General features: G+C 35.4%; 1 protein-coding gene across 1 annotated transcript in view; it reads left to right on the forward strand.

Annotated features, from left to right (window-relative positions):
- The window catches only part of CFAP47 (cilia and flagella associated protein 47), a 259,734-nt gene that overhangs the window by 33,994 nt on the left and 209,293 nt on the right, over positions 1-16,447 (forward strand). The window contains exons 23-26 of the mRNA XM_041487933.1: positions 2,627-2,727; positions 3,816-3,975; positions 8,775-8,967; positions 10,303-10,512. Coding sequence (XP_041343867.1) covers positions 2,627-2,727; positions 3,816-3,975; positions 8,775-8,967; positions 10,303-10,512 — 664 coding nt within the window. The remainder of the gene's footprint in view (positions 1-2,626; positions 2,728-3,815; positions 3,976-8,774; positions 8,968-10,302; positions 10,513-16,447) is intronic.

The raw sequence follows: 16,447 nt of genomic DNA on the forward strand, positions 1-16,447 counted from the left end.
TTTATTAGTGTTTCTAGACTACTACATCATGCAAGTCCCAGTAATTACAGCAGTTCCTCTGAAAAGTGTAGAAAAGTAGAATGTTAGTCATACTCTTTTGTAGAATTCTCCAGTCAAAACTAGGATCTCTAAATGTATTTAAAACTCCTTTGAAATGCCTCTGAATGGCCTTCATCCCATCAGGCTTGTCAGAGGTTGTTAATAGCCAAAGATACAGGCCATTTGCCTGCAGCAAAGAAATTGATATCTTATATAATTATTGTCTGCTTTTTTTGGAAAGAATTTGTGGTTCTCTTTAGTCTCCTGTCTTATTCTCACTGTCATGTAGATCTATAAATTGTGAATATTTGAATACACTGGCTTTCCTAATCTCAGATTTTAGTGTATAACCACTTTTTATTTGAGATGGAAGTGAAGTACAGAGTGTCTTCCTAGAATGATGTTGGTGTAATGTTTAAATCTCTTGGGAGCACCGAAGGAGACTTGGCCAATTAAATACGTAAAGTGGGGTAAAAGCAACTCCTAATTTATTAGGATTTGTCTATATTTGACTTTTTCCCTTTGTTTCTCTCTTAAGTCTTTTAAGATCTTTTAAAATATCAAAGAAATCTGGGAGATCTTTATTGATCTTGTTATAAAAGTAAATTAATATTAAATGTTTCTAAAATACATGTAATTTGAGAACATATAGAATAAAGGTGAATGTACATATGTATATGAGATTATTAGGAAACACATCACTAAGTGAAAATATGAATCCAACTCACACATTTATAGTGCAGAAGTGATTTAAGTAATGTGAAGAGAAAAGAAAATGTTTATTTCCTTTTGCCTTTCTTTGTGAAATAGATGCAATCACTAAATCTCATGGATAATTGATAATCTTATCCAAATTTTATCACAAATTTATATTTTTGCTATGTAGACTTTCTTCAAAGTACATGTGTCAGCCAAGTAACATAATAGAAAAGTGAATATATAATACTTTCAAGTCTAAGAAATAGTTGAAAAAATGAAGTGTGGCTTCTATTAAAATTTGAGTATTGAAATTAAATTCTTACTGGGTATCTTAATGGTCTGGGAGGAGGCAGAGAAGTCTAAATAAGTTTCTTGACCGCTCAGTATTTGAGATAATCATATGGGTGCAGGCAAATAGCCAGATTATTTTTACTGTTAAAAGAAGAAGTTGATGATTTGATTATATTCTGACAACTGTTATTAAATAATTTCAGATTAACACGTTAAAAATTAAAATTGAGTAAAAAGTATCTTGCAAATTCTAAGCTTTGATTTGGCAAATATGCCTAATTCTCACTGCTGGATGCTTTATGGCACATTAGTTTTCTGCTTTTGCAATTTTTATTTTCCTGGGATAGTTGTTGTGGTTGACTGGGATTCAGACTGCACTGGACAGTGTGGTTGGCATTTAAATCAATATCTTCTATTTGTGGTTTATACGCAGGGTTGTTCACCCTGAGAAGAGAATCACCCTGATCTTGGGGTAGTCTTGTCTTTTAACTTCAGTGTAGTCCATATGTTTTCAATCCATCAGGAATCTGTTTTTTGATTTACTTTTTTTTAAAGGCAAAGGTTGTAAACTGTTTCAGCACTTGGGAAGGAAAGGAGATCTTTTACTTAAATACTTATAAGAATTTTCCCTGCTGAAGTGTTTATGTGTATGTAAGAAAGAACTGAAAGAGAACAATCTCAAACAAAGTGGGACAGGAAACCCAACTGGAAAAGACACGAGTCTAATCTAAACTGGTGCAAAGGAGAAGTTTGTACTATCAATGTAATGGCCTCATGGGAGCTGACATACATTTTAATAATTCAAGTCACAGTTTTTTTGGTTGGGTAGATAATCTCCTTTCCCTGACAGTTTCAGTTGTGCTGTGTTCTCCTGGTACAGGCAGCTTGTGAGAGAGCTGAGGACTTTGTGAGTGACACAGTTGTGTGCTGGTGAAAGGGTTCCAGCAGATCCTTTTCCTACTTTGAAATAATATTACTTTAGAGAGCTTATGTGCCTATGATTTAGACAAATACAGATAATATTGTTATGATATATGTGATTAGGAAATTCTTTGGGTTTTTCAGGGGGAGAAGAGAATTGATCAACACCGGGAATGGAGCTGATGTTCAGATTTTAATAAAAGGATTCGGTGTGCTTGCTAGGTTTATTTCCAGTTCTGTTTCCAAGAAGTAAGATGAGGATGTGGAAACACACACCTCTGTTTTTCTAAACTCCCACTTCAAAAATTCATATGTTGTGATGATGTTTTGTTCAAGCTCTATGAAATTAGGAGAAAGGCTGTTTTATATAAAATATTCCAAGTCTTGTCTAATGGTTACTATCAGAAATGTTAGTGCATTCATCTGCAGAAGGAAAATCATGTGGCTCTTGTGATATGAAGGAGAGGTGCTATGACTCTGGTATATATAAAATTGAAATAATTTTAATGTGACCAAGTTAGATTACAGTAATCATGTATATAGTATGGGAGCATCAAGAAGGGGAGAAACATCTTCCCTAAACATGTATAGAAACAATGATTTTATGAAGGTACTTCGAGAAAATATTTGTCTTATGATGCTGTATAAACATTGTAAATTGTTTTTTTTCCAATAGGACTTCAACCACTTGTGCAGTTTTCCTCAATGGAATTTAAATTTGAACAACATTTGAGTTACATGAATTCCAGTACTGCTGATATGAGTATGAATTCTCAGGTAATGATATTGTCATTGTCATTTTGTTCAGCTTTTGATTTCATGTTTGTCTTTTGGTCACTATAAATTTTATCCAAAATTTAAAATTGGGCTTGTACTAACTCTGAAAATAAGAAAATGTGGGCACTATGAGAAATTGTCCGTGAATTGTGTAAGAAATAGATATGAATAGTATAATTCTGAAGATTTTCTGCATCTGCCTATACCAGTAAGTCAGACAGTGATGGTGCCAGGATGCAAATGATTTGTGCCATGATGAGCCAAACAGTGAAACTGCATCCCAGTGCCTTGTATGGTAGTGACTGTGCCAACTGACACTCTCCCAAGAATTCCTTGTCATGACTTACGGCTTAACGGGGGGAAAATAAAGGCACTAAATTTAATATTTGCAACACAGGTAATTTGTATGAATGCAGAACATACCACAACATAATTAATTAATGTTTTTAATTCCTGAAGGCTTTGGTTAGAAATTAGAAAAAAATATTTTTGACAATGATGAAAATACTTGAAATGCTTTTCAAGTGCATTCAATAAACAATGATAATACTAAGTCAAGGTATTTTCCTAGCTAGGCATATTTCAAAAGCTGAGAGAGTAACTATGAGATAAAGGAATTTAATTTTATTTTTTTGGTTCCACTGTCATCTTACTGAATTGAAAGAATAGGTTTTGCAAATCTATTGTGAACTTCTTCCATTTTCAACATCTCCATCTGTAAGTCTAGATGTGAGCCATGTGTTTAGTGCTTACTGTGCTTCATTTTTATCAGGAATAGGTCCTCATTCTGTTTGTCTAAGCACTCCCACTGTGATGCTTTGATCTATTTACCTCACTTAAATGAGGTTTTTCCATTCTGGAAAGAAAGTATTCGCTTTGTGATTGTGGTGAATGACTGGAAAGCATCTAGTCTGTGCAGATAGGCATACTCACCTTTGCACCCCACAGATATAACAAACTGAGTTCTTTTTGCTTTCCCTCTGGTGTGTTTGCACAAAGAATGCTTAGGAAGGAGCAATGTGAAAAATATCACAGTGTTTGCTGCTTTCCCTCTTTCAACATCACTCCTTTTCTGAAAACATTTACAGAACCTTGTCCTGAAGTGTCTCTCAGAAGACGGTGTAAAATGGAAATTGAATTTTGATGATGCAGACAAAAATATAGAAGATGGCATTTTCAGATTTAGTCTGAGGCATGGACATATTAAGGAAGAAGAAGAAGTCAGTATTACTGTGTACTTCTGGCCTCGTAAGTAATTTTATGAATTCTTCTATAGATTGGCCATTTGCATAGGGATGTTTAAATGGCATTTTATGATGAATCAATACTAGTGCTTATTTTGATCAACTAAAGGTTTTTTTTTTGGTTTTTTTTTTTTTTTTTTTTTTTTTTTCCCTGAGAAAACATGACAGCTGCAGACTTAACAAAAAGTGTGGAATCACTGTCTTTGAAATTGCATTATTTGAAAATCTGCTTTGCACATAGAAAGCATCAGGTTTTTCACACATAAAGCATCGAGGACTGGGATAGGTGTATCATTTTCGGTGCTGCTACTTCAGATGCATTTAGGTTGGCTGACTTAGGTAGTAAAGCTTTCCAAGGTACTTGGAATGCTTTTAAAACTTACTCTAAATAGCCATAATTTAGATAAGAATAGAAATTTCCTGCTTCAGTAAGATTTAAAATCACTTGTCTCTGGTATTTTTGAAGTAGACTGGTCAGGCAACCAGTCCCTAAAAAAAAAAAAAAATGTAAAATAGATTTCTAACAAAACTTGGAAGAATAAGGGAAGATGATCATCAACCACATAACTCCAGAAAAGGAATAGAAGAATAAGAAAATTAAGATTCTACTTTTTCCCCAGCTAGGTGTTTAGTGTAGACAGTGATATAGAAGATTCATAGGGTGTAACACTGTATTGAGCTGATAAATCCCACCAGCAAATGCAACTGATGCCCACAGAACCCCACCCTGTTGAGATTTCAGTGCAGTACTTTTGCGGCTGCAGCATTGTCAAGGGGAAGAAAAGTTGTTGTGTCAGTTGGATCTGATACTGAATCAGCAAGTGAGCGTCCCTATCCTAAAGAAAGATGTTGCTGTTATTCTTCATCATAGCACTGAAATCTCTAACCTCAATTAAGCACTGCAAACAATTTAATATAAATAAAGAAAAATAGAGATATAAGACTCTTGCCATGACTATGATAAATTGAGAAGACTGCATTAAGTATGGTTCTGTAAATGTGACTATGCAAGAGCAGTGTTTAATTGCACATGTTGCTTGGAGTTGCTTGTTGCAGACTGTGAAGCAGAGAACAGCATAAAAATAAAAGCCAATATTTTGAATTACAGGATAAATTGTATGTGTAAATGCAGATGTGTATATATACATAAATATGACTGATAAATGACTGTAATTTGAAGTTATCTGTATTTTTGCTGTGTTCCCATATCTTTTGTTTACAGAAAATCATAAATAACTGTAAGATCAATTACCCTTAATTCAATGTTCTAAGTATTTTCTCATGATTTATATCCTATTTATGCTGCACCTTCAGTGCATATCATTATTCCCTCTTGTAAGACAGCATTAAATGCATCAAAACCCACACAGGAATTTTGTTATGAACATGGGGCACTAATCACATTCATAGGCTTGTGCTGTAACGTTGTAGTATGTGGGGGGATGAACAAACTGTAAAATGAACTTTGAGTGTGCATTAGGATAATTTATTTAAATATGCTGCAGCAGTTATGATAGAGTACAAAATGCTATAATAAAGTGCAATGTTTAATTAAATGGAAGAGCTTATGTTGGTGGTAAAATAATGCTAACTCTTAAAACAGTACTCTAAAAACAGATTTTCAAGAACTGAAGACATTACCGTGATCCTCTTATGCTGTTTTGTGGTATAATGCGTTAACATTTAAAAAAATTTTTCACTATATCTAATTTTGATATGAAAAAACTTATCTGCAGCAAAAGAAGTTACAAGGAATTTGTGCTCTTGGGTTCCATTACTGGGAGTTCAGAGATGCTGGAAGTTGTGATGATTGTGTAATGGACACAGATGACAAATTTGATACTTTGATTGTGTGATCTTTCATTTTTAATTTTTTTTTCTGCAACAGCAAGCTATTAAATAACTGTGACCTTTAACAAATTATGTGAAGAAACTATTAGTTTGCTTTTGAGTTTTTATTTTTTTTTTTTTTTTTAGAATACATGTAAGTTCTAGCTGTCTATGGCTTTTCTGCTTTGAAGTCTGTATTTCACTGTATGCAAAGTGCTCAGTGGTAGCTATTAATTCTGAAGGGGTATAGATGCAGTAACACCTGAATTATCGTAAGGTACAAGCCAACTAAACTACAAATGTGCTTTTGGGAGATAAATGTAGGAACTGTATAACCATATAATAGAAACTTAAGAGGGTGAGAAGAGCAGAGGGTGTTTTTTCTTTCTTCTCATAAACTCTGAAAATATATTATAGAGTTGGTATTCCTGGAGAAGAGAAAATATTTCCCATATAATTCTACAGATTTTGTTAGTCCTTGGCGGATTTAGATTGACAAATTTTTAAGTACCATCAAATATCCCTAAGGAAAATGTTCACATCTGCTGGACTAGAAATTAATGGTGGTATATCAGAGCGGTAACAGCAGCCCAGGCTTTGACAACAGTCATGAAAGGGGTGAGGAGTAGAATAATTTCTTGACTTCAGCTGTCATTTCAGTACATGACTCTCATTAATTTCTAAGTAATTTATTTAACATGAAATATCCTGAAATCACTGGTCGTAGGTGTTCCAAACTAATGAACAAATCTTAATGATTGATAGAATTCATGTGGTTTTGCCTTTGTATCTGTTTAAAATGATCATGGTATTGCATTGTCTTGGTGTTTGTGACATAAGCAATAATTTATTGGTTTACATACTTATGCTGAATTTTGGTGTTAGTAAATATGTGGATCCACACACAGGATGATCAGTGATGCAGGATAGGCACTGTCTGTTCTGGTCTTTGGGTGAGCTGGGGAATCTCTGGCATGGAAAATATAGGTGGAAAATTTGTATGAGAAAAGCTTAACACTACTATTGCCTAACTTTGAAACTATGGATAATATAAATATTTAAAAATGTGAGTTAGTGAAAAATGCACATTCTTTGGTACTGACATATGCTCCTGTACTTTTCTTCCTTCACTGTGTTCCATCTCTATGGTATTTATTGTTTATGTCCTTTCACTTCACCTTGTCATACGTAGGGATGAAGAGAGGACACCAGAAATATAGTTTAGTTACAGCCCAGCTGTTGGATGGGCTGGTACATGGGAGGAGTTTGTATAGAACATCCTTTCTTATAAGCTTGTGAGAAATATCCTGTTTGGTTCTTCATCCATCTCCATGACTTTTTTTCTGATGCTTTTTCACCTTTCCTTTCTCTCCATGAAAGAGAAAAGTGCCAGAGGAGGATGTGTTCCTGTTGTATCAAAACCTGGAGGCAGAATCTTTTTAGCCTTCTCAGCAGTATTGTCTCCAAAAGCTGATTTACATTTAACATAGAATTAGTTAGATGTTGCAGACAGGGCAGCAGATTCCCCTTAGAGCTGGTTTTCAGTTTGCATTTTTGTGTTTGCTGGTTTGAAATGAAGGGATCCACAGGTCATATTCTGGTGACATAACAGCATCCATGATGCTCTTCTATTGTCATCTCCATTAGGAAATTAGCTCTTACAGGGAGGGAAAAAGACAAAGTACTTTGAAGATACTAGATTTTCTTCTTTTTGTATGACAGTGACAGCTCTTTCTTTCAGTGGAAGTAATGATCTGAGATAATCTCAAAAGACCCTGTTGTGCATTTTGTTCCCTGACATATATGTGTTCGTGAAAACACATAAATTACATAATTTTTTTTGCTATCTTAATTATTGGGTGAGGGTATTTTCCTACTGATCTAATCAAGGGGAATCAAAGGAAAAGGTGTTTTTTCTCAAAAATTCAACGAAACTTTTTAGGTTGTTTTACAACACATTACTGAAAATTTATTTCTAAATCCAGGAGATGTTCATTAGCTTGCCTCAAAACTGCTGATTTTGCTAGCTCTTCAGCAGGTGAGAAGGACTGAGGGTTGGGTAAATGGCACTGCATGGTTTGGAATGTCACTTTCATAGTTTAGCAGATGTGGAAGGAAGTACTTTGTTCCTTGAATTAGTGAAAAAAACCCTGGTTTTCCATCCTAGAGAGAACTGCCTTGCAGCAGGGAGCAAGATGCCTGAGGAGGGGCAGAACACAAGGAAATCCTTATCCCTGCTGTTGTCATGCCCAGCTGTGCTGGGCATAGAGAGCATGTGTGTGTAGAAAGCACTTGGAGAAGAATATTTGGTCATCCCTTCCCTTTTCTTTTGGTGGACTCAGCAATATTAGGGTTGCAGTTGGACTTGATGATCCTAAAAGCTAAATGATTCTGTGAAATGGGAGACGCTCTGAGTGGAGGGTAGAACCTCCTGCTGGCTTGTGTGAGGCTGCTTGGCCACTCTATAGGTTTTGGAGGCATCTTTGAAGTGGTGTAATTGCACTCTTACACTTTTAACTGTAATTTAATTACACTTAAAAGGTACTAACCTTTCCTTGTCTTGGCAGTCAGATGCTTCCAATAGTTACTCCTTTATAAAATAAGCATTCACTGTGTCAATTAGAGTAATTAAAAGTATGGCCACAATCCTTAAAATTCTGCTGTTGTATTGGTATTATATATAATGGAATATTAATGCAATAAACTCATTTATTGAAGTTAGAAAAAATTCTGACAGTAAAAAAAATGTGAATTTCTGGTTTGCTAAAGGCAAGTGTTCTGAGCTTTCTTAATAAATACTCTTCTCATACAATATTTATGTTATGTTAAAACTACATTTTGAGAAAGAAAGCAGTACTAAATAAAAAAAAAATTCTTAACGAACAAAAATTCCAACCTTAAACCTCTTACTATAACTCTTTTACGTTCCTGTATTTATGGTATTATAAATATGTTTTTAAACCTTTTCAACAGCTTGTCCTGGGACATACACATCTGAAATAATGTTGTATCTAAATGATAATTCATCACAATACATATTAACATTGTCTGGCACTATGAGGTCACCAAAAATAGAGTTTCATCCCCCCTTTTTAATGCTGATGCCAGTTCCTCTGGATGTGGAAACTGAAGAAGTAGTCACCATCATTCCACAGGATTTTATAAGGTAAAAATCTCAAAGTATATTTTTTACAGAAATCCTGAATAATTCTTTGTTTCATTCACTTATGAAAAAGTGAATTAATATTTGTGAATGTTAGCATTAATCTTATGCTCAGCAGAAGAATGTGTATATTTAAGAGAAAATTAATGTAATTAATATTGTTGAATATTCAACAAGCCCATGTTTTTCCCTCAAATGTATCTGCTTCATGAAGTGTCTGTCTTCTGATATCTTCACTCTATGAATTTATATCAGAAATAGAAAATTACTATGGAGAGCAAAAAATTCAAAGCAGAGACTTACCAGGAGTTTTTGTTGTGTTTAGCCGGATACTAAGGTTTTAAATCTTATTTCTGTTTTTCACATTGTGGCAACATAAAATCTTTCTGTAATTTTATTTTTTCTACTGCACTGGTTTGAGGTTTAGCTAATTGAACAGTTGGAGGGGTGTTTTTTTTGGTTTGTTTTTTTTTTTTTCCTTCTTTCCATGTGAGGTTTTATTGCAAAGGACAGCAGAAATGTTTTAATCCTGCCACTGGTTTCAATAAGAAATCAATATATTTTTTATTTTTCTGTGGATCACTTACTTCATCCTGGTAATCTTCATATAATGTAGTATAACTTAGCATTGCAACTATTCAAGTTTTTAAGATTTATCTTTTCTGTTTGTAATTAGTAAAGAACAGTAATATTTGTTTGCTAAGCTTGTGTAGGTATCATTTCAATACTAGAATTACAGCAAAAATGTCCTTATGTTGTAAATTAATTAAATTACCTACAAATTATTATTGTCTTGTCTGAGTTGTGCTGATTTGTCAAGTGATTTGTCTGTTGTCAGTAGCTCAGTGGTTGGAACTGAAGGGATTCCACATGGGCCTGGACTGACTGCTGTTCTTATTTCAGAGCTGAAACCTGGAACTACATAACTACATACTGAAGTATCTTCAGCATCTTCACAAATTTACCCTTAATATTTCTATTTTATAACTTGCTTTAACTTAATTGTGCAATAGTGCAGTTTAATGAGCACTAATGAAAGTTTGGAGTTTCAGAAAACTCTTTATGCCTTTTGTAGCACAATTAGTAGAAATTTCATTTGGATGTTCAGATACTGTGGGTCAGCATAAAATGTTCGTATACATACAAAAAAAGAAAACAAACTAGCATCTAAATGATGGAAGAATTTTATTTTTTAAATTAGTTTCGTTTGATTTGCACTTGAGAACTAAAGTTGTTATTCTGTATTCAACTGTAAAAGAGTTTTGTGAATGTGAGAATGTATGAATTTATTACTGCAATCCTGTGACCATAAACACCTACTATTTATGTTTAACACAGGCAATCACAAATTAGAGTTAGACTTCCTCAGCTTGAACTTGCAGATGGTACCAGGACTTGCCCTTTTTCTGTGGAGTTCCCAGAGGGACAAAATATTGTTCTTTCATCAGATGGCACAGCTAATGAACTGACTTGCCGTATCAGCTTCAAATCGTCTAAGCCAATGTCATTTTTAGGGGAAATGCTCTTCATTGATCAAGAAGACAACAGGTAATGTGTGCAATTCCAGTTCACCTGGGGGAAGGGTCCAGACAGACAAGGTTGGATATAATACACAGAACTCACAAGAGTTGGGTAAAGGAATGCAAGAATCTATTATTATCACTGCTTTTAATGAAGGAATGGGACCACAGTGGGGCTAAACATTATTTATTGCTCAGATAAATTAGTCTCAGATAAACATCAGTCTCAGAGGCTGTGAGATTTCAAAGGAGCAAGCAGTGGGCTATAACTCAAAGTAGTCACAAGTGCTTCATTCCAAGACAATATGTAACTTTCTAATCCAATGGACAGTTGCCACAAAGTTTATTTTTCTTTTCTAACCTATCACCTTTACTTAATTCTGCTGCACTGCAGCTACTTTTATCCAGTGGGCTACTATTACTTGTTCACAAGTATGCTTCTATTATGACTTCTAAACTCTTAGCTTGCTCTATACAATTACACCCCTACATTATAAACCCTTCACCACCTTACCCAATACAGTTTCTTACTTACTTAAGGCATATTCTTACTTACAACTATAGTAAGTTTATGATTTTTCTACTTAATGTCTGTGCACTTTATTTTTACATGAATCCAAGCTTCTTCCAAGGCTGCAGATCAAACCCTTCAGTGTCTGTGGAAGTTTCTATCTTTCAGTTTTCCACAAGAATCCTCTGAAAAAATGAAAATGGAAGATAGACATTTATTTCTTTTTTTCAACTGAATTACATTTATGTCTAAAAATTTCCACTTTGGTCTCTTAGGTAAAATCCATCTAAGTGTCCATCTTAAGGTCTTGTTTCAAGATCTCATTCATATCTACTGATAACTTATCTCTTGTTCAGCTCTGCCAGGGATGGGATGAGAGGGTGAGGGCAAGAGGAAGAAAGATGGGCACTGCTGCTATTAAAGTCATTCCTGTATTTAATGGTTTAACTAAATCAACTATTTTGAGGGATAAATAATTCCATCCTGCAGCTTAGAATGGGCTTTTTAATAAATATAAAACTAAATTTTATATTATTTTTATGCAAGTGTTATGGATCTTTAAGTTATTGCTGCTCTCTAGGTTAATATTTCAAATTTTTCTGTGTAGATTGTCAACCAAGAATCTATTTGTTATTAATTTTATTTAATTCTAGGATTTAATGATTGTGTGGGGTGTGATTCATAAATCTGTGTTAAAGCTTGCTGTAATTACAAGAAAAGGATAATTTAAGATTATGATCAAGTCTAAAATGTAGCTTCTGAGCCGGCACAGGCACAATATTTAGTTTTAATAACTTTTTATATGATGCACTAGCAGCTTCTCAAACCTTGTTACAGAGAAATAAAAATTCCTTCTGAATAATAAAAATTTTTCTATATTTGCCATTAAAAGGAAATAAAGAATATGACCCTCAATTTAAAGGCAAACTGAATGTGTTTTTTAAAAAAAAGATAGCAAATAAAAGTCATCTAAGTAACCTTAACAGCTATTCCTGCTCATAAGGGTGAAAGAATTCATGCTCCAGAATGTCAAATCATCTCAGAATTGTTGCTAGGTTTTAAAATGTAGAACTAAAGTATTTGTTAATGGACAGAACTCGTAACAGCAGTTTGCTAATGTATATGGGATTTTCTGGCAGACAGTTGAGTTGTGGGTGGCTTTAAGAGCAGGTGGTATAAAGTCTCAGCAAAACTGAGTGAAATAACACAGCATCAGAAATAAAAGAATTATGTGTGTGTCATTGGTCATTGTGGGAATATCATTTGTATTGACTTTCAGATGGAATTATTTTTATTTTAACCAGAAATAATTCTTTCCTTCACTTAGAAAAATCTGAGTAAGCAGCCAATTCTGTAATCCTGACCATTTCCTTCTTCTTCTATTAAACTCCATTAAATGATAATTCCATGATAAATCCAAGTCTGGATAACACTGCTAGTATTATTATGTGCTGTGATACTGCACTCTGTAATAATATGTAGCTGGAATATTTTGTTCTCTACATATCTTCCCCTCATTCCTGCCAGCCCCCATGGGAACCCTGTGCAACGTGTTCAAACTTCTAACCTGTTTCAACTAATTATCTAAGCATTTGAACAATTTCTTTCAAACTGTGTATCTAATGAATTTGTACTGCTTTGTTAATTTGAGTATTTTAAAAAGACAAGATTTCAGGGTCTTCTTGATCTTTAATAATAAAACAATGAAACCTATAACTTTTTATAACACCTATAAAAGCTAACTGGTCTTGAAAAAGTTCCTGGACTGTTTAATAGGCTGTGAAATCTCACAGTGTCAGTTGCTGAAGATATATTAATTTATCAGGTGTTCTCTCTTTATATTTCCATTTTCAAAGTGATAATATATACTTCAAAATGATTTGAGCTAAACTTTTGAACTCCAAGTCCTATTCTGTGTTCTGGGATATTCCTATTAAAATAAGCAAGTCCAGATTTTCAGAGGTTGGTAAAATATTGTATTCTACAGCTACTTAGAAAAAAACCCTTAACTTCTAAGCAGAACTAATTCTAGGCATATTTCAAAGCAGGAGTATTGAGGAGAAAAACACTTCACAGGGGTTGACCCTGGCTGGATGTCAGGTACCCACCAAAGCCTCTCTGTCACTCCCCTCTGCAGTGGGAAAGGGAAAGGAAAATATAATAAAAGGTTCATGAGTTGAGATAAGAAGAGTGATCACTCACCAAATACCCTCATGGGTAAAACAGACTCAAATTAGAGATATTAATTAAATTTATTACTAAAAAAAAATCAAAGCAAGGTAATGAGAACTAAAATACAACTTTAAAAATACCTTCCTTTCACCCCTCCCTCCCTCCTAGCTCTACCTCTTCCCCAGCAGTGGAGGAAAACAGGGAATGGGGGTTATGGCCAATTCATCTCACATTGTTTCTGCTTCTGCTTAGGGAGAGGAGTCCTACCTCTGCTCCCTTCTATGGGAGATAGTTCTCCATGAACTTCTCCAGTGTGAGTCTATCCCATGGACAGCAGTCCTCCCCAGACTGCTGCAGCAAGGGTCCCTCTGCCATGGGGTGCAGTCCTTCTAGGACAGCCTGGGTCCCCCATGGGGTCACACGTCCTGCCAGGAAACCTGCTCCAGGGTGGGCTCCTCTCTTCATGGGCCTCTCATGGGTTCACAGCCTCCTCTCAGCATCCCTGTGCCCCATTCTGGGTCTCCTCCCTGGGCTGCAGGTGATCTCTGCACCCCTGTGCCCTCCTGGGCTGCAGGTGATCTCTGCATCCCTGTGCCCTCCTGGGCTGCAGGGGCACAGCTGCCTCACCAGGGTCTCAACATGGACTGCAGGGGAATCCCTGCTCTGGTACCTCGACCGCCTCCTGCTCCTCTTTCTGCATTGACCTTGCTGTCTGCAGGGCTGCTCCTCTCACTGATTCTCACTCTCCTCTGCCTGCAATTAAATCTGTGCCATAACTTTAAAAAATTCTAAGGATGTTATCACAGAGGTCTTGCCACCATTTCTACTTGCCCCAGCCTTGGCCAGTGGCATGCCAGTCTTGGGGCTAGCTGCTGTTGGCTCTGGCGGAGGTGGAAGAAGCTTCCAGCAGCTTCTCAAAGCCACCCCTGTAGCCCCCCATCACCACCAAAATCTGGCCATACAAACCTAATGCATTTAGGCTCTGTAGTATTTTGCTTTTCTAAATTCAGGTCTAAAATGTGGGTAGGATTGATTCACATAGCCCATACTTAGTCCTAAATAAGAATTACTTTTTTGCTTTAAAACAGAGTGAACATTGGCTAGAGAATAGATAATGTTGGATTTGGCTGCTTTACAGAAAACATTTGAAAGATGACAGGCAATAATTTTTTACAATCAAGTAATATTAGATGTAACTGTAAAAGAAAACTGAAGAGATATATGGTTGTCACTTATGCAATAATTTACTGTGTGCACAGATTCCATTACATGGAACATACGAAAATGCATTAATTTCTAATAAATGCGTAAGTGCATAATTCTAATATTACTTTAAATCTTTTTCTTTTTGCTCTTTTGAATCCAAAGCAGAAGAAATGACTCTTCCTTACATAGGACCGATAGGAATTCAGAAGTAAATGTTAACATAAAATCAAAGACTGTCTTGAGCACGTATTTAATAAATGGGAGAGATATTTAGCTATGACACATTTTGCAAAAAATCCCCTCTGCAAACATGGCATGTGTATATATTTGTTCTCTGATTATTGTTATGATATATTTTAATTTGATGATTATATCAAGAGTTTAGCAGAAAAGAAATTTTTCTGCTATCTTGATTGAAATAACATTATTATTTCTGAAAATAAGTAGTAAACAGGCAATCAAAGAAAATGGTGCTCTGGGCAGCAAAATATACTAGAATCCCCACATGTGGTGTAGATAGGTTGGTGTGTCATTGATGACACAAAGTGTGCTGTCTTTTCCTCTCATGGTCTACAGTTCTCCCTTCCCTCTCCCTCTACCACTGAGAAGCCATGGAAACTCATGAAATTTCTGAATTTATTCACATTATTCATGGCTGGAACTTTAGGAAAAGAGAATGTAGCCTCTAATAACAATATGATAGTGCTGAGACACAGTCACTAACCCAATTATGGATTGGTTCCAGTTGTTTTGATAGTCCATCAGATCTCAGTGTCTCACAGGGGAAAACATTCCCTTTGCTCTTGGGAAGCGTGTCCAAAGCATCCAGCTCTTTAGTAGGCACTGCTGGCAAATGTCAAATTCATGTATTCTGCTGGCATGCCTGGGAGAACAGGAGCTGTCAATTTCTTTCAAAATCATTCACATTACATGAGAAAGCAGGGAGCTAGGAAACATTGGACTTCTTGATATTTGCATGCTGCTTTGCAGCATTCATCTGACCTAAGAAACTATTGGCATTTTACCTCAGTAAAATAGTTGGAAGTGCTTTTGAAAACAAGGATGGTCCAAACCCATTAATCACTCTGTTCTTTTCTGTGCTTGTGGCTTTCTGCCATTGTGATGGTCCCTGACAGCTGAAGCATCTCTTATTCAGGAATTAAGTGCTAACGTCACTGCTGCTACTAGAAAAAAAAAAAAAAAAGTGGATGCTTTCCCAGCTATAAGTCTTACATATAGCATGAAATTATGTGTCAGCCACTGTTCATTGTTGTATTATGTTGGTTGCTGGGGAAGCCTGAGCTCCTGCTATGAATGATAAGGTCCCTTCAGTGTGGGGGGACTGCTTGTTTGTGAATAATGGCAGAGCTGGCATGGGTCATCTTTTCCTCTTCCTTCCAGTTCCATCATCTCTGGATCTGTTGTAGGATTTTTGAGGGGAGGGAGGAGGGCAGGTCTTTATTGATATTTAAATTGCAACTTCCCAGCATCTAACATTGTGAATAAAGAACATTGTGCTTTATTCTTAAAGATCTGTAAAATGCCACACTCTTAGGCAAGGTTTTCTTTTGTCAGTAATCGCTTCTGCAAGCAATTTGTTTAGTTTCCTAAACTGGCAGTGTGAGTTTCTCTTAAATATTTTTTTAAGTTTACACAAATGATGTTGCTACAGGAATTTGTCAGTTAGATGCTAATGGATTTGGATTTTTTTTCTCATTAGAAATTTAGTGATATTCTGCATCTCTTAATGAATACTGTTAAAGAAGGGTTATTTAACTATGCTGACATATTTAGAACATTTGGTGTACACTGATACAAATCACTTGTTTGTTCTTAGGAAACACCTGAAATGCTATAGAGCGCATTAAAATGGATAAATATATTTTGATTTGGGTTCTTTTGTCTTTACACAAACATTAAACAAAGTAATGGAAAAAAACCCAGAGTTTCTTTAAGAAAAGTGAAATAACTTCTATAGAAGCTTTGTTTTACAGTGTTGAATGGTATTTTTCTGTCATCACAGTTGGAGCTTTACTTTTGGTGATCAGCAGGTTTCAGATGTTGGTAAACACAA

Source organism: Pyrgilauda ruficollis, unplaced genomic scaffold (assembly GCF_017590135.1).
Source record: "Pyrgilauda ruficollis isolate IOZ18807 unplaced genomic scaffold, ASM1759013v1 scaffold85, whole genome shotgun sequence".
NCBI classification, from domain to species: domain Eukaryota; kingdom Metazoa; phylum Chordata; class Aves; order Passeriformes; family Passeridae; genus Pyrgilauda; species Pyrgilauda ruficollis.